This window comes from Acinonyx jubatus, chromosome A2 (genome assembly GCF_027475565.1).
Source record: "Acinonyx jubatus isolate Ajub_Pintada_27869175 chromosome A2, VMU_Ajub_asm_v1.0, whole genome shotgun sequence".
Lineage (NCBI taxonomy): Eukaryota > Metazoa > Chordata > Mammalia > Carnivora > Felidae > Acinonyx > Acinonyx jubatus.
Window position 1 is genome coordinate 163,031,107 of NC_069383.1, and position 20,165 is coordinate 163,051,271.

At 57.5% G+C, this 20,165-nt stretch overlaps 2 protein-coding genes across 4 annotated transcripts in view; both read right to left on the reverse strand.

The window, feature by feature from the left end:
- TEKTIP1 (tektin bundle interacting protein 1) overlaps positions 1–20,165 on the reverse strand; it is a 119,500-nt gene that overhangs the window by 27,039 nt on the left and 72,296 nt on the right. The gene's annotated exons all lie outside the window — the stretch shown is intronic.
- DOHH (deoxyhypusine hydroxylase) lies at positions 8,930–18,194 on the reverse strand. Of its 3 annotated transcripts, none has more exons than XM_027049575.2 (6): positions 18,033–18,194; positions 17,603–17,693; positions 14,170–14,508; positions 11,857–11,933; positions 10,431–10,671; positions 8,930–9,348 (listed from the first exon to the last, which is right to left on the reverse strand). In XM_027049575.2, exons 3-6 carry the CDS (start codon positions 14,441–14,443, stop codon positions 9,029–9,031), a joined length of 912 nt encoding a protein of 303 aa, XP_026905376.1. In that variant the 5' UTR covers positions 14,444–14,508; positions 17,603–17,693; positions 18,033–18,194; the 3' UTR covers positions 8,930–9,028. The 3 variants fall into 3 exon arrangements, with proteins under 3 accessions (XP_026905376.1, XP_026905375.1, XP_026905374.1); XM_027049574.2 differs by having other exon boundaries at positions 17,633–17,693; positions 18,033–18,193; XM_027049573.2 differs by lacking the exon at positions 17,603–17,693 and having other exon boundaries at positions 18,033–18,192.

The window sequence follows — 20,165 nt, forward strand, 5'->3', positions numbered from 1 at the left end:
TCGTGGTATTATACGTAATAACCAGAAAATACGAACAACCCAACTGTCTATAACGGATGATTGGGTAGACAAATGTGGTGTATCTACATCGTGACATGTTGTTTGTGGGTAAAAAGGAGCAAAGCACTGATACACGCTCCCAGGTGGTAGCGCGGTGCTCGGTGACAGCAGCTACACATCAAAGGTCCTTGTATCGTGGTATTCTGTTTATATGAAATGCCCACAATGTCCAGGCAAGTCCATAGAGACAGAAAGTAAATTGGCGGTTGCCAAGGAGCTGGGGGGAAGGAAGGCATAGGGAGTGACTGCTAGGAATTTTCTTGCTGGGGTGATGGGATGTTCTAAAATTGATGTGATTGATGGTTGCACAACTCTGAATATACTGAAATCCAATGAATCGTACGCTTTGGGTGAGCAAATTTTATAGTACGTGAGTTGTATCTCCATAAAGCTGTTATAAAAAAATTCCTGTCTGTCAGGGCACCTGGGTGGCTAGGATGGCTAAGCGTCTGACTCGCTTTTGGCTCAGGTCATGATCTCACAGTTCATGAGATCGAGCCCCCACTTTGGGCTCTGCCTTGATAGTGCAGAACCTGCTGGGGATCTCTCTCCCTCTCTCTCTGCCCCTCCCCTGCTTGCTTGCTCTCTCTCAAAATAAATAAATAAACTTAAGAAAATGACTCAGTACTCACCAAATTCATCTATAAATTAAAAAAAAAAAACTTCTCTGCCTGGAGCTGAAGTATGGAGAATAATAAAACAAGGAAAGAGAGAATGAAGGGCTATAGTCTCCAACACAGCGATCAGGGACATGTGGGCAAAGATTTGGGGGGAAAAATACCATAATACAGGATTTCTATTCATTCATTCGGTATGAGGTTATACATGTCACACAATAATGGATTTCAGTGAGCTCTGCAAACACCATAGGTTCCAGAGCAGCGTCATCTGGTAGAAATATAACATGAGCCACGTAAGTAATTTTAAATTATCTAGTAGCCGCATTAAAGAAAGACAAAGAGGGGCGCTTGGGTGGCTCAGTCGGTTAAGCCATGTTTTAATGTTTTAATGTTTATTTTTGAGAGAGAGAGAGAGAGACCGGGGGAGGGGCAGAGAGAGAGGGAGACACAGAATCCGAAGCAGGCTCCAGGCTCCGAGCTGTCGGCACAGAGCCCGACGCGGGGCTCGAACCCATGAACCGTGAGATGGTGACCTAAGCTGAAGTCGGACGCCCAACCGACTGAGCCACTCGGGTGCCCCCCAAAAATCCAGACTTTTGGTCCAACTCTTGATCTCAGCTCAGGTCTCGATCTGAGGGTCGTAAGTTCAAGCCCCACATTAGGCTCTGCACGGGCATAAAGCCTACGTAAATAAATAAAAGTTAAACTAACAAAAGAAACCAGTGTAGTTAATTTTAATATATTTTATTAACTTAATATGTCAAAAATATTTAGATTTCAACATTTAATCAAAATCAACAATTATCAATGAGATATCTCATATTCCTTTTCTCATATTAAGTCTTAAAATCCAGCGTGTGAACACTTACGGCCCATCTCAGTTTGGGTGCTAATTTTCACTGGAAATTCTGGATCTCTGTATTTAAAGTTGACAGGGGGAAAAACAGATCCACAGGCCCCAGGGATTCCCAACATGCTTAAAACTTTTCCAATAACTGAATCAAATGTCAGCCTTTCCCATTTCCATTTAAATTACTTACATTTTAAAATGAAAAATTCAGTTCTGGGGGCACCTGGGTGGCCGAATCGGTTAAACATCTGACTCTTGGTCTCGGCTCAGGTCATGATCTCACAGTTCATGAGTTCGAGCCCTATGTTGGGCTCTGTGCTGACAGTGTGGAGCCTGCCTGGCATTCTCTCTTTCCTTCTCCCTCCCCTCTCCTGTGCTCTCTCTCTCTCTCTCTCAAAATAAACATTAAAAAAAATCAGTTCTGTAGTTGCACTGGCTACATATCAAATGTTCATACCCCCAGCCCCCTCTAGCTAGTAGCTGTCATATTGAATGATGCAGACATAGAATATGTCTATCGTAGCAAATTTACTGGACAAAGAAGGTCCAGAGCAGTGCCTGGCACAGAGTAGATCAATAAATGTCAAACAAAGAATCTTCTTTTTTTAAAAATAATTTTTTAAATGTTTATTTATTTCTGAGAGAGAGGGAGACAGAGTGTGAGCAAGGGAGGGGCAGAGAGAGAGAGAGAGAGAGGGAGACACAGAATCCGAATGAAACAGGCTCCAGGCTCTGAGCTGTCAGCACAGAGCCCGATGCGGGGCTTGAACCCACAAACCGTGAGATCGTGACCTGAACCGAAGTTGGATGCTCAAGTGACTGAGCCACCCAGGCACCCCAAAGACCCTTCTTGAGTATCTGCCCCTCTGGACTGGGGCTGATAATCATTCCTGGGGCCCACTACCAGATTCAATAACCATGTCTACGATTTTCTGTTCCTCACCCCAAACAAACACTATAAACATTCCAGCTAAAACGTGCCCTGCAGAGCTCAGTGGAACAATCCAGATGCACTATATGCTTCGTTTTGTTTTGTTTTGAATTCTGGTGATGAAAAAGCATGCCGATCTGGTGCCTCTTTCGTTTCCAACAGAATCTGACGCACACTCGGGGAGAAAACGAAAGTCAGCAAGTTCTTTCTGAATCAGAATTCCACCTCGGCCATCTGACTCGCTCGTTTTTAAATAAAAGACAGCGTCTGACTGGGCTGGGATTAGGCTGAGGCCAGAGATGTGGTCTGGGCAAAGTCGAATCCCGTCTTCATTTAGAAGTCTGGATTTTTGGGGGGCACCCGAGTGGCTCAGTCGGTTGAGCGTCCGACTTCAGCTCAGGTCACCATCTCACGGTTCATGGGTTCGAGCCCCGCGTCGGGCTCTGTGCCGACAGCTCGGAGCCTGGAGCCTGCTTTGGATTCTGTGTCTCCCTCTCTCTCTGCCCCTCCCCCGGTCTCTCTCTCTCTCTCTCTCAAAAATAAACATTAAAAAAAAAAGTTTAGATTTTTTTAATAGTAGACTTCACGCCCAGCACAGAGCCCGACATGGAGCCTGAACTCACCGCCGTGAGATCCAGACCTGAACTGAGGTCAAGAGTTGGACACTTAACCAACGGAGCCACCCAGGCGCCCCAGAAGTTTGGATTTTTTTGCACTGATTTTTTAAAATTTTGATTTTTAAAAATACCTCGTTGAGGCAGGAACGTGGGGGTTGTAGGAGGACAGTGCGGGAGGTCGCTGAGGGCGGTTTCTGTGGCCACAAGTCACCCAAACCCAGGAGCCGAGGACAACGTGACTGCGTTATGTCACCGTTCTGGAGGCCAGAAATCTTGTTTGTTTTTGAGAGCGCGAGCAGAGGAGAGGGGTGGGGTGGGGGGTGGGGGGCAGAGGACCCAAAGCAGGCTCTGCCCCATCAACAGCGAGCCGGATGTGGGGCTCGAACCCATGAACCACAAGATCACGACCTGAGCCAAAGACAGTCACTCAACTGGCTGAGTCCCCCAGGCGTCCCTGGAGGCCAGCAATCTGACACAAGTTCCTCCAGGCTGACACCCAGCGTGGGCAGGGCTGCTTCTGCAACCCCCCCTCCCAACCCCTGATGCCGGGGGGGGGGGGGGGGCCCAGGGGGTCCCGTATGCCCCTTTTCCAGTTTCCAGAAGCCGCCTCGTCCTTGGCCCTCGGCCCCTCCTCCAGCCTCAAGGCCGCGGGGGGGGGGGGGGTCTGCCCATCTGTCTGCCTCCCTCTCGTGAGGACGCTGGGCCCCCCAGGCACCCAGGGTCACCCCCGCCTCAGGGGCCTTGGCTTTCTCCCTCCTGCAAGGTCCCTTTTATAGCATATAAAATACCATCTTCACGGGTTCTGGGCATTAGGGAGCGGGTATCTTTGGGGGCGTCATTGTTCAGCTCGTCCACACTGTTCTGTGCCACGACCGTGGCGGGGACACGCAAGCTGACACGGTGGCACGACCGACCGTATGACCGTATGATGACCTCAATATGCACGCTGATTTCTTTAAATGCTTATTTTTGGGAGAGAGAAAGAGAGAGCGCAAGCACGCGCATGCAAGTGGGGGAGGGACGGTGGGGGGGGGGATCCCAAGCAGGCTCAGCACAGAGCCTGATGCAGGGCTCGAACCCATGCTATGAACTTTGAGAGCACGACCTGAGCCGAAGCTGGATGCTTAACCGACTGAGACACCCAGGCGCCCCTACGTGTTGATTTTTAAAAAGAAAAAAAAAATGCATCAAAATATAACTATTTATGGAGTTTTTTGTCACCGCCTTCAATTTTGTGCTCACCTGCCACACCACCGAACAAACCATTTCCTCGCTCTGGTTCCTCTTGCGGAGAGCATCACTTAATTCCTACTTAATTGTTTTTTTTAATTAAAAAAAACATTTTTTTTTTAGGGGCGCCTGGGTGGCGCGGTCGGTTGGGTGGCCGGCTTCGGCTCAGGTCACGGTCTCGCGGTCCGTGGGTTCAAGCCCCGCGTCGGGCTCTGTGCTGACAGCTGGGAGCCTGGAACCTGCTTCAGATTCTGGGTCTCCCTCTCTCTCTGCCCGCCACCCCCCCCCCCGCCACCACTCGCATTCGGTGTATCTCTCTCTCAAAAATAAATAAACATAAAAAAAAAAAAAGATGCTCGACCATCTGAGCTACCCAGGGACCCCATTTTTTTTTTTAAAGTAAAGGCTCCTATCTTTGGCAAACTCCAAGTCCAGAGGGGTGACAGAGCCTGGCAAACATCCCGGAAGTCCTTCCTGCTCTCTGCCCCGGGGCCCCGAGAGAGAAGGGGACGTGCAGGAGCCCAGGGGAATTCTCTCACTCAGCCCGGGTTGGGGCAGGGACTTGACATCCTAAAGCCCAGCAGCTGTGGATGGAACCTTATTCGGAAACAGGGTCTCTGCAGATGACATCACCAAGTTAGGATGAGGTTATACCGGCGGGGCGGGCCCCCATCTGGTGGGTCGTGTGCTTCTGGAAAGAGGGGAATTTGGATACAGACGTAGGGGAAGAGGGGAAGGCCACGTGAGGACGAGCAGGGACTGAAGACGTGCCCACAAGCCGGGGAAGGTCAACGGGAACCGGCAACAAGGGAGGCCGGAGGAGGCAGGGTCTCCTCCCCCGGGGGCTTCAGAGGGAGCAGGGCCCTGCGGACACCCCGAGTTTGGACTTGTGGCCCCCACAGCCCTGCTCGGGTGTAAAGGAGCCACAGGAGGGAGGGTGCGGGACGTGTGGGTTCCGCACAGATGTCTCTCCTGCTATCAGTTTGTCGCACGTCTGGAGGCTCAAGATTTCAAGCTCTCTGACGTTTCCAGGTCTTGCTTTTGGGTGTGGCTTCCGCTATCTACTTCCTGCGCCCTGGACCTATCTCCTTCCCCCAGAACGTGCTTGGGGTGAATCACACCTGGGATCCCGCCTCGGAGCCTTCCAGAGTCAGCACATCGCGTGGCCCGCGGGGAAGCCCTGCGTGAACGTCAGCCTGAGTCACAAAACACGGTCGAGATGATGTCCTTGTAAGCCAGCCAAGGCCACTGCAAAGTCAACCCGGAGTCACCTTTTGAACATGCAGGAAGAAAATAAAGCATCCGGACGTCAGCTCCACGAGGCCAGACTCTCGCTCTATGCCCTCTGTGCCCATGACTGCCTGCCACACGGTAGATGTTCCATACATATTTGCGAAATGAATGCCTGAACGTTTAAACCAGCAGCGGGCCTGTGAAAGTGACTTCTTTGCTACGCATGGCACTTGGATGTTTTTAATGAACTGTCCACATTTCTCAAGTGGGAGATTTTTTAAATAGTTTACTTATTTAGTTTTGAGGGGAGGGAGGGGCCAGAGAGAGAGAGAGGGAGACAGAGAATCCCAAGCAGGCTCTGCACCAACAGGGGTTCTCGAACCCAGAACCTCGAGATCATGACTGGGCAGAAACCAAGAGTCGGATGCTCAACCGGCTGGGCCGCACAGGCGCCCGTTAAATGGGAGGCTGTACATCAAATGAGTTGCCGTCTGGCTGCCCTTAAAAACAGAAACATCTGGGGGCACCCGGGGGGCTCAGTCGGTTGGGCGTCCGACTTCGGCTCAGGTCACCATCTCACGGTTCGTGGGTTCGAGCCCCTCGTCGGGCTCTGTGCTGACGGCTCGGAGCCTGGAGCCCGCTTCGGATTCTGCGTCTCCCCCTCTCTCTGCCCCACCCCCCATGCTCTGTCTCTGTCTGTCTCAGAGATAAACATTAAAAAAATTTAAGAACAAAACAAAACAGAAACATCTGGCTACACAGGTCAATGACCGGCCGGACAGGGGTACACGCCAGGGCGCCTTCCTGCCTAATTTCCTTACGCTTTCTGGCCCAGGAAGCAAGAGAAAGCCACAGACAGCACCTGAGTGAGAGGCAGGTGAATTCTGTCCCCAGGGAAAGCTGTCTCGCGCAGGCTGTTTGCTCACTCCAGAGCGGCCGCTGCCACCGTGCGTGACAAACGCCGGGAGTACGCATCACGGTAAAAAGCCTCAAGTGGCACGGGGAGTTCAAGGGCTCTGGGGAAATGCTTGGCTATTTTTCCAAGAGGTTACCCACAGGTAATTTATGTGTACGACTCCGCTTATGCAAATCAGGCCACAGGATTTATTCTGGGCTTTGCTTGCTTCACTCTTTGGAAGTCGAGCTCCCCAGCTTTTTGAAGGTCTGATTGTGAACGTAGTGAACCAGCCAGCGCCCCCGATGACGGGCGCGCCTCAAATACCAATTTGCCACCCACCAGGAGGAGCCAGGCACGCGACCTAGCGGGGCGAGGGGTCCGCTCAGCGATGTGCTGAGGCCCGTGTGTCCTGACTACAAAAGTCACGATCGGGAGCTACATGAGTGGACCGTGGTGGGTATAGGGAGGGAAAACACTGCACACTAGGGCTTTACTTTCATGTTCCGTCTCGCGGCTCAGGCGCCACCCGCTGTCATGCCGCGGAAAACAAAATCCCTGCTCTCGCGGTGCTTGTGCAGGTGGAGAAAACAGGCAATGAACAAAATTAAGGAACGTGTACAGGAAAACAGAGATGCTGCGGAGAAAAATAAAGCAGGGAACAGAATAAAGGAACATTAGGAGTGAGGTTATGATTTCGACGCAGGCGGCTCAGGCAAGCTTCCCTGAGGAGGCGACATCTGAGCAAAGGAGCAAATATCTCAGCGAGGGAGTGAACAGATACCTGGAGGAAAAAAGGTTCCAGGTAGAGTAAGTAGCAAATGCAAAGGTCCTGGGGCAGCACCAGGCTCACATGATGGAGGAACAGCGAGAAGGCCTGTGTGGCTGGAGCAGAGTGGGCGGGGGGGAGAGAGAGGAAAGAGGGAAGGGCAGGGGCAGGTTGTACAGGACTTTGGGGACCACAGGGAGGACTTTGGCTTTTCCTCCAGGGAGGTGGGAGTCCTGGAGGGCTGTGGGCAGAGGACGGTGGGACCTGACCCGGGTGCTCACAAGCGCCCTCTGGTGGCTGCTTCAGGGAGGACAGACTGTGGGACGCAAGGTGGGGGCACCGGGAAGGGGGCAGAGGGGACTGTGCAGTCCAGGTGGGCGATGCGGTGGCTGGGGGCACAGGGGACGGGGGATGTGGCCAGACCTGGGATGGATTTTCAACCCCAGTGTTTTCAGGCTGAGCACCTGGAATGACAAGAGCATTTCCACCTCCTGTGGGAGGAGCAGCTTTGGCAAGTAACCTGAGGAATTCTGACCTCCGAGCCCAGTTTGGGACGCCTCCCCAGTGCCTAAGTGGACACTGGAGGGGCGGCGGCACCGGGGCTGGTGGCTGGCGGGGGGGGCGGGGCGGTAACCACCGATGGCCACTGGTCAAGCGCTCACGCCGGCACCGTGGAGCCTCCACGAAGTCCCTGACCCACGGGGCTGGGAGAGCCCCCGGGCGGGTGACTGTGTCCGCGTGCCAGGAGGAGGCTGTGCCCCAACCTCCTGGGGAGGAAGCTGCTAGGTGCCCTTCAGGAGGAACGGGTGGGACAAGTGCCTTCCTGGGTTCTGTGGGCTGCCCTAGCAGATCATTCCGTGTGGGGAGGGGGTGGCGGGAGCCCCGAAGCGGGAACCCGCAGGGCCCGTGCTAATTCGGGTCGTCCGCGCCAGAACTAAACTGCAGGAAGCCCCGCACATCTGCTGTCAAATGGGGTAGCAGCAGCAGACGTCGGGGTGGTAAAATCCGCCACCCGTGTCAGGGCTGCTGGTGACCGAGGGTCAGGTCAGCGGCGGGAATGTGGACAGTGTCCCACGTGAGATTAGGCTCTGCTGTTACAGCCGTCTCGTCGCCATAAAACAGGTGGTTCAAGGCCGCACACGGAGAATGGGAGGGGGGCTGTGATGAGAACCCGTAGCCTGGGCTCCCAGCCAGGCCCCCAAACCCCTTCCCCTCTGCCTCCGCCAGGGGCTGGGTGAGAAGGAGGGTCTGGGGGAGGCCAGGCTGGAGGGCCTGCTGGGCTGACTTTACCCCCGGGACGGAGATGACCCCGGAGCGCCTGGGGCGGGGCAGATTTCAGAGCTGAGCTCTTCAAACCCCGCCCCCCCTGCCCCCCCCCCCCGCCCCCCGCCATTAGAGGTTCCCCGACTGCAGCCCTGCACACCCCCCCGACATACTTGCGGAGTCACGGCTTGGCAAAAATAATTTAATAGTGCATTTGGATGGATCCTGGGGTGGGCTCGTCCCTCCCCTCCCTGCCTAGTCCCAGGCTGGGGAGTCAGGGGCCCGGGCCCAGGCCCAAGGCGGCTGGGTCTGCCCACAGCGCCTTTTCCGGCACCCCCGGTTCCTCGAGAAGCTGGGCCAAGGCAACCCCACAGCCCCGGCCGCCACCCTCAGATGCCGGCTCCACGCGACATCCCACCCCGACCGGAAATCTGGGTGCCGCCGCCCCGCGCGAGTGGGGGACGGGGAGCCAGATCCCACCCACACGAGCTCGGTTTATACGCAGCCGCGGTGTGGAGTCCCAGGGCCCCGCAGGGGAGGGAGGCTGCGGGCCGGCGGCTCTAGGCGGGCGCCGTGCGCAGCTGCTCCAGCCCGTCCGCGTACTGGAAGGCCGGCCCCGTCTCGTAGTCGTACATGTCCAGGGCCACCTCGCAGCTCTCCCGCACCACGCGCTCGGGGTCGGCCGCGTGGGCCCGCAGGGCGGCCAGGCAGGCGGGCCGGGCGATGGCTCCCAGGGCCTCCGCGCACTCGTGCCGCACCATGGGGCTCTCGGTTGGCCGGGCCAGGGTCGCCGCCAGCTGGGGCACGGCCGCCTCGTGCTGCAGCTGGCCCAGGACATAGCCGATCTCGTGGCGGAAGAGGGCGCCGCCACAGCGCAGGCCTGCGGGCAGGAGGGGGCGTGGTCACTGGCTGGGCGGCGCCATCGGGGCAGGCCAGTGACCACGCCCCCGCCCGCCCGCTGTTCTGCACTGCGGGACCCAGGGCTGAGCACCGCAGGGCAGAGCGGACCGGGAAAGGGGGTTCCCCGTCTCGAGGTGGTCAGTGCTGCTCAGGGGGAGGGACGTGGGGCCACGGGGGCAGGAGCGGCCGGAGGGCACAGCCTGGCGGTGGGCTCCCTGCGGGCTTCCTCCGAAGGCCGACAGGGCAGGAGGGGGCTTCCCCGGCCCAGGGTCCCGGCCCGCTGGCTCCCGCCTCTCCCTGCCTCTGGATTCTGTGCTTGACGGCGGGGTCAAGGGCTACTGGCGAGCCTGTACGCACGTCCGCACACGCTGCAGCGTTTAATAAGGGGACAGTCAGGGGCACCCTGCCCCCACTCCACACACAGGTCAGGCTTGACACTGATGGGGAAACCACAGCCGGGAGACGGGTGGTGACTGCCCAAGACCAGACGCCCTCGAGGCCGAGCCAGGGCCCAAGGCCACCTGCCTGACTGTGCGGCCCCCGTTCTCAAGCAGCACCAGCCCCTCTGGGCTCCCGCCCGGCATCGCCGGGTCTCCCGCCCCTGACGCAGGGTCACAGCGATGACCAGGCGTCTCCTTGCCAGACAGGAAGTCATGGGAGGGCTGCCAGGGCTCTAAATCCTCAGGGGGCACCTCCCGGGCATCGGGCCACGGGGGACCAGGGACCGCCCGGGGAGAGGCCTGCAGAGCCGGGAGGGAAGAGAGAAAGGGGTTCAGGGTCCTGGAGCCACACCGCCGCGGATCGGATCGCGACTCTGCCGCTCGCCAGCCGCCGTCTCCTCGGGCAACCACCTCGGCCTTTCTCGGCCGCGGCTTCTCCCTCGGAGAACCGGAAGTCAGGGTGCCCGCCCACCACGGAGGATGAGTTCTCGTGTGGGGAAGCGCCGGGGCCGGGACGCACATTCCCTGGGTCACGCTGGCTCCGTGTCACAGCCGTAGCCGCTGAGCCTGACTGAGGGGCACTGACCATGACCCCCACCCTCCTCCCCGGGCCCCGACTCACCCTCCGCCAGCGCAAGGGCAGCCTCCTCGCCGCCGGCGTCGCGCAGGGCGAACATGGCGCGGTACCGGTCAAAGAGTGGCTGGCCTTCGTCCAGCAGCACCTCCCGCAGCCGCCCCACGTCGCGCTCCTCAGCGGGAGGGGCCGGGTCCACCGAGAGGTAGGGCCCTGCCACCGCGGGCTCCCCGCTGTGCTGCTGCAGCCACTCCAGCCGCCTGACAGCCAGTTGGCACGTCTCGGCCACCTGCGGGGACAGGGGTGCACAGGTGGCCACTGAGGACACGACAGTGGATGTGAAGGCGCCCCTTCCCCAACCTCAGGGGCTCCAGATTTAACAGAAGCCGGAGGCAACAGCCGCAGGAGTTAACTGATCGTTCTAGATTGGACATAGGCCAGCACGGGCTTTATGCGATCAGGGAGTGACGAGGAGGACAGAAGGCCAGGAGACTCAATGAGGAGGTGGCATCAGAGTGGAGCTGAGGCCAGAACCGAGTGAAAGAGTGAGGTGGGTGGAGTGGCCAGTGCAAAGGCCCTGAGGCAGGACCCTGTGGGACACGTCAGGGAAGAGCAAGCAGGCTGGGTGGGCAGAGGTGCGCCCCCAGGTGGTCAGGCCGGACTCGTCAAGGCTCACGAGCTGCAGCAGGTGCTTGGGATTCTGTCCTAAAGGTCATCAGAACACGTGATGCTTCTGGCCCGAAATAGGTCCTTTCACCCCCCCCCCCCGGTACCCAGAGGACACTGAGGGAGAGGTATGGGAAGCAGACAACAGAAGCACCAAGTGAGGAACACACACGACCACACAGAAACCTGCACACGCGTGTCCACGGCAACACGGCTCACACAGCCAAAAAGCGAGAACCGCCCAAACGTCCCTCAGCAGATGAACAAAACGTGGCCCACCGCGCACGCATAAACGTATCCACCGTGCACACGCACGTCCACAGATGAACGTCCAGAACAGGCTCATCCATGGACACAGGAAGTAGATGAGACACTGACAAGGGTTGGGGGCAGGGGAGTGACTACTGATGGGGCGGGGCTCCTTTTGGGGTGAGGGAATGTTCTGGAATGAGAGATGATGGTTGCACACCTCTGTGGATGTTCTAAAAACCACTGAAGTGCACGCTTGCAGAAGGTGAATTTTATGGTGTTAACATCTCAGTAAGGTCGCTCCCTGAAGAAGGAAGAAAGGCAGGCGGGGGGGACGGACCGTGGGGCGGACAGAAGTGGGTGGGCTCGGAGGGGTCCTGGTGGATGGACTGGAAGGGCGGGAAAGGCGGGGCGCGTCAGCCGGGCAGGGGGGAATCAGGAGCCCGCAGCCACCCTGGCCGCCGCCCTCTGATCTTGTCCCGGCCAAGAGGTCGCCCTGGCAAGCAAACCCTGGTGAGGCTGGTCTAGGCAGGAGCGGGAGGGGTCAGGCGTTAGTTACCTCGATGACGGGGTCGGTGGAGTACTGTTTCAGGACCTCCAGAACTTCCGGGTTCCCGATGGCCCCCAGGGCCTCCCCTGAGAAAAAGAACCACGGACACAGTTCACTGTTGGTCAGGAAAGGAGGAAAGGCCCCGGATGCGAGGGTGGGGGTGGGGGGGTGGGGGACGACGCCAGCAACACCACCTCCTTTGTGCTCCGTCCTCCCTACAGCTCTGTATGTATCTTGTGACCCACCCTGGCCCCTGGACTGGAGCGGAGCGGGCACGGCCCCCAAGTGGTCTCAGTTGGCATCCCTTCCCCTGAATTTGGACTTGGCTGGAGCTGGGCTGAGACCTCCCCCCGGGCCCCCCACCCCCTCGCTCATGCTCTAGACGGGGAGACACAGGTGAGCATGACATTACAGCCTGGGGACACTGGGTAACATGGAGCTCCAAGGACACCCGGGCGAGGAGAGTTCGTGGGGGTGAGCCTGGAGGAGGGGGATCTAGGCGGCGAAGTGAGGGAGGAAGGCCAGCGGACCCAGGCAGGGCTGGAGGAGGCTGACCGTCTCCGTGGGTCTGCACAAGCCCTGAGTGGGAAGAGACCCAAGGCCAGCAAACACACGCTCCCACTCAACTCCTCCTCCGCTTGGCAGGCTGGTAGAGTGTGATGCTGCCCCCCATCGAGAACACCCCAATGGACCTGAATCCAAGTCAGGGCGTCCTCCTCTGCCCGCAGCCCTTCAGGGCCCCCACCTCCTTCAGGGCAAAAACCTAAAGTCCTCCCTTTGGCCCCCAAGGCACCGCACAACCTGCCCTGTCCCCTTCCTGTCCTCCCCTCTCCTCCCTCTTGCTCACTCTGCTCCGGCCACAGGGACCTCCGTGCCACTTTCCCAAGGAACAGGCTGGGTGCTGCCCCAGGACCTTTGCTCGGGCTGTATCCTGTGCCTGAAGCACTTTTCTCCAGATAACTGCCTTCCTTCACTCAGATCTCTGTCCACTGATTAAAAAGGGCAACACCCCTGGCACCCCCATCCTACTCCCTGTGTCATCGCCTCCTTAGCACTTCCATAACACGACAAGGTGTCCCGCACTCCTATACACTCAAAATAGCGGGACTTATGGGAAAGGTGAGGTTTGGAGTAGAGCACTCTTGGTTAAGGAGAGCTCCAACCGAAATAGCGACTGGCACATCGAGCGTCACCAGGGGCAGCGTGGGGATGGGGACAGCTCAGCATAAGTAGAGACCACTTCGGGGAACACTAAAAATACCTAAAAGAGTAAAATGGAAACAGCCGCCCTGTGCCCATCCACAAATGAGCTCGCTGGTTATAGAGGCAAGGCCTCAGCAGCACAGTCTTGCCGAGGATTTTACTCGTTCCTCCTGTTTCCTGCTGCCCTGGAGGTAAGAGGGCCTGGTACATAGCAGGTGCTCAATAAACACTGGCCCAGGGACTAAAACGAACACATGAAACAGACATCACAGGCTGGCGAGCTCACCACCTGGTTTTGTATCAGCAGAGGATGGTTTTTATGTTTTTAAATGTCTTTCTCAAAAAAAAAAAAAAATTTTTTTTTTGTTAAACGTTTTTATTTATTTTTGAGAGAGGGAGCATGCATGTGCAAGCAGGGGAGGGGCAGGGAGAGAGGGAGACAGAGGATCTGAAGTGGGCTCTACACAGAGAGCAGACAGCCCGACGCGGGGCTCGAAGTCGCGAACTGTGAGATCGCGACCTGAGCTGAAGTCTGATGCTTAACCGCCTGAGCCACCCAGGCGCCCAAAATCGCTTTCTTTGAAACAAAGGGACGAGGGACACCGGGGTGGCTCAGGCTTAGGTTAAGCCTCCAGCTCCAGACGTCGACTCAGGTCAGGTTTTCACAGTTTGTGGGATCCAGCCCAGTGTCGGGCTCTGTGCCGAGTGTGGAGCCTGCTTGGGATTCTCCCTCTCTCTCTGCCCCTCCCCTGCTCGCGCTCTCTCTGTCTCTCTCAAAATAGACAAACTGCAAATCAAGAGGACGACATTTCCCCACGTGAAAATGACGCGAACTTCAAACCTCAGCGTCCATCAGGATCCACCTGCACGTGGCCACGCCCCCCCGGGGATGCTAGTGTATGGTGGCTTTACGCACCGTGGCACAGTTGAGTCCGGTGACAGAGTCTGTCCGGCCCTGGGTGGGGGTGGGCTGGAGACTTTACCCACCCTTCGCGGACCCAGCGTGCAGTTCGGCTAGATCACACGGGGGGCAGCTGGGGGGGGGGGGTGGGGACACACCGAGGCAGGAGGGAAACAGCAGGCGGGTGAAGGCCAGGTGTCCTTGCCCTGGCCACTCACCGGCCTCGTGGCGCACCATGGGCTCCTGGCGGGTGTCACGCAGCACGTCCAGGAGCACGGGGATGGCCCGGGAGTCCTGCATCTGGCCCAGGCAGTAGGCCAGCTCGTGCTTGAGCAGGGCGGAGTCGTCGCCGAAGGCCTGGCTGATCCAGGTGATGGCGCCCGGGCCGCCGAGCCCGCGAAGGGTGAAGAGCGCCCTGAAGCGGGCCTGCAAGGGCTGCTGGGGGTCCACCAGCGTGCGCCCCACCGCCTCCACCTCCTGCTCGGTCACCATGGCGCCACCGCCTTCCTCCGCAGCCCCGCCGGGGGCCGAAGCTGGGGACCGTGGGGCACAAGAACCTACGTGCAGAAAACCGAGAGCCCAGGTGAGAGGCGTCTTCCGCCCATCCGTGAACTTGTTCACTTAAGAGTTAGGGCCCGGGTGGGGTGGATTCCCACCAGCCGACCAGCCCGGACGTCTGGGTTGAAAGCCAGGGTCCGGCCCTGTCTACTCGCTGGGCGGCCTTCCGTAAGTCACTTTCCCTCTCTGGGCCTCTTGCCTCTGTACCGGCAAGGACTTCTGCCGGTCTGCGCTCCACGCCGTAGCCGGAGGGACCACGGTGGTGGGTGGCCAACACGGCCCCCGGCGGTCCCCACTCGGTGCGGCCCCTCTCGCACCGGAAGGGCTGAACAACGGGACACGGAAGGGACGACAGGGACCCCTGAGGGCAGGTCATGAGAGACGCTGCGGTGTCCTCCTTGCCTGCGCTGGGGGAAGCCAGCCATGGAGAGGCTCTGTCAGCCCCACGTAGGGGCTCGCGGGGCGAGGGACCGAGGCCTCTGGCCAATTGTCACGTGAGAGCAGGAGGCCGGGAGCAGCTCCTGCAGCCGAGGCGGCCCCAGCGGGTACCCTGACCGCAACCTCACGAGAGGTCGGAGCCAGAAGCTGCCAGGCCCAGATGCCTGGCCCCCGGCAACGGTGTGAGTCTGCTGCTGCTTGAAGCTGCTGAGTACGGGGTGTGGAGACTGCACCAGGTCACTGTCCTGTATCCCCCTCCTATGGCACCTTATGATTCCAAGCCCCCTGACGGTCCCCAAGGCCCTGTGTGACCTACCTCGACCCTTGCCAGCCCTCCCTCCTCTCCCCCTCCACCCCCTCGCTCACTCTCCTCCAGCCACAGAGGCCTCCTGGCTGTTCCCCCAACAGGCCAGGCCCAGTCCTGCCCCAGGACCTTTGCACGGACCTGTTCTCTTCCCCAGGAACACTCTTCCCCAGATGCTTCCCATGCTCATGCTCTCACTTCGTGGGTCTCAGATGTCACCTCCTCAGGGAAGCCTTCCCGGGTCACAGTCTTCGCTGTTGTTCCTTTCCCTTGTTTTACGTTTCTTCAAAGCACTTACCACTACTAGACATCACGTAAGATGTTTACCAGTTTAGCTGCTATGGCTGGTCTTACCCGTCACAGAACTCTGAAGGCAGGGACCGAGTCTATCTTGGTCACCACTAAACCCCCCAGCACACAGTAGGCCGTCAATGAAACCAACAGCCCTCCCCGTAACAGCGGCTGACGTGCACAGAGCATCTGCTCTGTGGCAGGCACCTCTTCTTTTTTTTCTCTTAATTTTTTTTTTAACATTTATTTATTTTTGAGACAGAGAGAGACAGAGCATGAACGGGGGAAGGGCAGAGAGAGAGGGAGACACAGAATCCCAAGCAGGCTCCAGGCTCTGAGCCGTCAGCCCAGAGCCTGACGCGGGGCTCGAACTCACGGACCGCGAGATCGTGACCTGAGCCGAAGTCGGATGCTCAACCGACTGAGCCACCCAGGCGCCCCGGCAGGCACCTCTTCTAAGCCCCCTACATTCGTGAGCTCCTGTGATTCTCCCCATAAAACTATGAGACAGGCACTAGGACTGTCACCCTTTTACGGGCGAGAGGGCAGAAGCCGAGAGGTTAATAACTCGCCTACGAACCGCGCAAGGAGTTATACATCCAGGTAGCTGGGCTCCAGAGTCAAGTTCTAAACCACAATTGTTCTGCCGAATGGACGGACTAAGATGAAATGACGCGGCTGGGCTGGGCTGGGCGGGGACGAGGGGCTCCCTCTCCACCGTCCAGATCAACCAAGTCCTGGCAGACGCTTCGTAAAGCAAGCCTTGGCGTGCTGCGTGGCCTTCCGGTTCCCTGCAGCATCGGCAGGGCTGACCCGGCTTCATGAGGGAGGTGTGGCTGCCTGAGTGTGGATGACCATCGAAGGAGGGGACACCTTGAAATAAGGACCACCAGAGACCACAGAAACCAGGAGCCAGGGAGCTGGCAAGGCCTTAGGGGCCATGAGATCTGACTCTCTTCTACACAGACGAGCAGCGACTTGTCTGGGGTCACCAAACAGGACCCAGGACTCCTGCCTCCCAGTCCGTGCGGGGTCGCCCTCAAGACACCTGGAGAGGGCCCTTCATGGCCTACTCATCATCCCCAGCGTCCTCAGATGCCTGGGAATGAGGGGAGATCTGGCCAACAAGGCGGCAGCTCCAGCTACGGGAGAGGAACGTGAAGAGAAAACAGGGCAAGACCTGAACTGGGGCAAAAGTCTCTGGGCTTGGCTTCCTCGTTTGGAATAAAACTATCAGCAGCTCACGAGCCGGGTTTCCTTCCAGTCTCTGTTCAGATATTAAAGTACAGGCAGGAATCCTCTGAGCACCCGGCTTGAACAACGCAAACCCTCCACCGCCCTGCACTTCTGTTCCTTGTGGCTTTCACTGTTCCCCGCGGCCTCTCACAGCACCTGGTGTCCAGTACATTTCACTCATCTGTTTCTTACTAGAAAGTGGGCGCCACAGAGACGGGACTTTATATATAAATAAAGATAAATCTGTACCACACGCACACGCAGACGGACCCAGGTATATATACTGTTTTGTTCATTGCTACGTCCCCAAGGCCTAGCACGGGATCGGTCACCATGGCAGGAGGTGCCCAATCCTTAGTTGTTGAATGAACCGAACGTCTCCTGCGCACCAGGCATCGTACTAGGCACTTCATGCCCGGCGTAAATCTGTATCATTCGGAAGATGGGTAGAAGGGGCACATGGACCCAATGGAGCCATGCTCGTAGAGCACCTCCTACAATTGCTGGCACTTAATAGGCCCTTGGACAAACCAGAGCTACTGTTAAATATTCCTGCAGGGAGCCCCAAACCCACTTCTGTGCCCAGGAGGGCGCCCCAAGCCACCTGGAAGCCCGCAAATCATACTTTCGGCCCATTTTTCAGTGGGAAGCGGGGGCAAGGGTGTGGGCGCGGGGTTGAGGGGATCAGCCCCCAACCAAGGCGGAATCCGGGAATCCGCTCGCCCCCGTGAAAGCCTCTTAGAAGAAGACACGATGGATTAGTAAGGGATGGAGAGAGAGGAGACGAGGATCCTCAACCCTCCGCCCCCCCAAACCCGACCTACCTAAACCAAGAATTCCCAACGAAAAGATACCTGGTAATCAACGCTCCTCCAGGAAGGGATTCCCTCGGGGCTGCTCGCAGGTTCCCTCCCCCTGGAAGAGAACCCGAGGAACTGGATGCTTCAAGATCTGTCTACGCGGGTCCCCAAGTACTGGATCCCTCACGCCGCTGGATCTCCCAGAAATCTCGAGAAAGGGGTCACCCGATATGGGAAACCCGAGCACGCTCCGGCTCCCCGGCTCCCCCCAACGAAGGGATCTCCGGCGACAAGGACCCCGCAACCCGGGGAAAGAGTTCGCCCGGACTCTAAACCCCTCAGGAGGAGGCCCCTCGACTCCCCCCCCCCCGCCCCCCAAGCAACGAATCCCAGAGACTGGACCCCCTCCCGCGGCGTCCTCCCCGTGCCCGCCCGCCAGGCCGCGGCCACGTACCGCGCTCTCTGCTGCCAGAACGCCCGAGCGATCCTCCGGAAGACAAGGAACGCCGAGCCCGCCCGCTCCCTCCGCCGCCACCCGCGTCTCACCAACCGCGACGCTCGCAGCGCGCTCCGGGAGGCGCCATCTTCTCGCCCACGTGACCGGCCCGGACGGCACCAACACAGCCCTCGGGGGGAGTTCCAGTCAAAGTCTCCGCGGCGGGAGAGCGGTCTGGAAGCATGAGTCGGCGCCTGGGCCACAGCTCACACTTAAACACCGGATGGAGTCTACGGACATCCCTCAGGGAAGGGCAAGGGCAACCTTCATTCTTTCCCCGGAAGAGATTCTCTCCGGCCTCCCCACCCGCTTCGGTCTGTGGAAATGGTTTGTGCCGATTCGGGCCGGAGCCCGGGGCCGGCTAGCAACGGAACGTGCGCGGCGCTCCTGGGGCGTGGCCAAGTCCCGGGGGCGTGGCCAGTGGCTTCACGGGGCTGGACGCGAGCTCGCGAGGGGAGGGTTCGCGTCCTTTCCCCCACGCGGTCAAGTTGTTCAGCGCTCGCGTAACAAATAGCTAATGGAGGCGGAGGACAAGACAGCCTGCAATCCATAACCTCGTAAACCTCCCAGCCTGGTTGTCTGAGGGAGACAGACAGTAAATAAATAAAATACATGTTAGATCGTGACGCGTGTTAAGGGGAACAAAGCACTCAAGCAAGGTGTATGTGTGGGGTGTGAAGTCTTAGGGGGCGTGGCCGCAGGCCGAGGTGATGACTTATATGAGTGCGGGAAGGAGCCGTGGGGATGTTTGGGGATAGAGCCGCCCAGACAGAAAAAGGACTTGGCTTCACTCTGACAAATGAGAAGCCACAGAAGTGTTCTAATCAGGGACATTCTGAACAGGCTTTTTTGGACCGGTAGGCAGAAAATCGTTATTAGGAGGGTGGAAGCAAAGAGACCAGAAGTACTCAGATTCTGGATTAATTTTGTTTATTTTTATTATGATTTTTTTTTTTTTTTAGAGATTTTAAGTAATTTCTACACCCAAACGTGGGGCTTGAACTCACACCCCCCGAGATCAAGAGTGGTGCACGACACTCGCTGAGCCAACCAGGCTCCCCTGAATTAATTTTGGAGGTAGGGCAAACAGGATTCGAGGAAGGATTGGATTTGGAGTTTAGGAGCAAGAGCGCTCTCCAGGATAAGTGCAAGGTTTCTCACCAGTACCTGGATGCCATTCTTACCTTCCCAACCTATCCATCCAGGGTCTGAAATAGGGTCGGAATCCCGTCACTTTTTCCTCATCTTACTGCCCCCGTGAGAGTCCAGACTACCACTGGCTGTCAGCAGGATGCTGTCCACACAAGACAAAGCAAGCTTTTAAGCAGTTATGTCCAAACAGGATAGTATTCCTCAAAAAGTTAAACATACCATACGGCCCAGCAACTCTGCTCTTAGATGTATATCTAAGATATACACTCAAACAGGAAATTGTATACCCGTGTTCACAGGAGAATTATTCCCCGGAGCCTCAGGCCCTGGTAACCTCGATTGTATTTTTTGTCTCTTCGGATGTTATTCGCCTAGGGACCTCCAGCGAGTGGGATCATGCGGGATGTGTCCTTTTGTGTCGGGCTTATTTCACTGAGCACAGTGTCCTCAAGGTCCATCCAGGTTGCGGCAGGTGCCAGGATATCCTTCCTTCTTAGGGCTGAATACTGTTGCATATGGTGTGGATGGACCACAGTTTGTTTATCTCTTCATCTGTTGATGGACATTTGGACTGTTTCCACCTTTTGGCCATTGTGAATAAGACCGCTGTGAACATCAGCGTGCAAGAATCTGTTTGCTTCCCTACTTTCAAATCTTTTGGGCAGATACCTATGAGCGGGATTTCTGGATCCCACGGGAAGACTACGTTTAACTTTTTGAGGCACTGCTGAACTGTTTTCCACGGTGGCCGCACCATTCTACATCCTGGCCATCCTGGCCCGAGGGTTCCAATTTTGCCACATCTGTGCCTTTAGAAAAAAAGGTTTATTCATCTTTTGAGAGACAGAGAGAGACACACACAGAGCGCAAGCAGGGGAGGGGCAGAGAGAGAGAGAGAGAGAGAGAGACACCCAGAATCCGAAGCAGGCTCCAGGCTCC

What these genes read in the sequence shown, in the direction of transcription:
- DOHH (XM_027049575.2), bottom strand. Translation starts at nt 14,443, where the DNA reads ATGGTGACCGAGCAGGAGGTGGAGGCGGTGGGGCGCACGCTGGTGGAC. An exon ending in CCACCGACCCCGTCATCGAG is followed by an intron (nt 10,672 to 11,856) that starts GTAACTAACGCC and finishes CTGTCCCCGCAG; the next exon opens with GTGGCCGAGACGTGCCAACT. An exon ending in TGCCCTTGCGCTGGCGGAGG is followed by an intron (nt 9,349 to 10,430) that starts GTGAGTCGGGGC and finishes TCCTGCCCGCAG; the next exon opens with GCCTGCGCTGTGGCGGCGCC.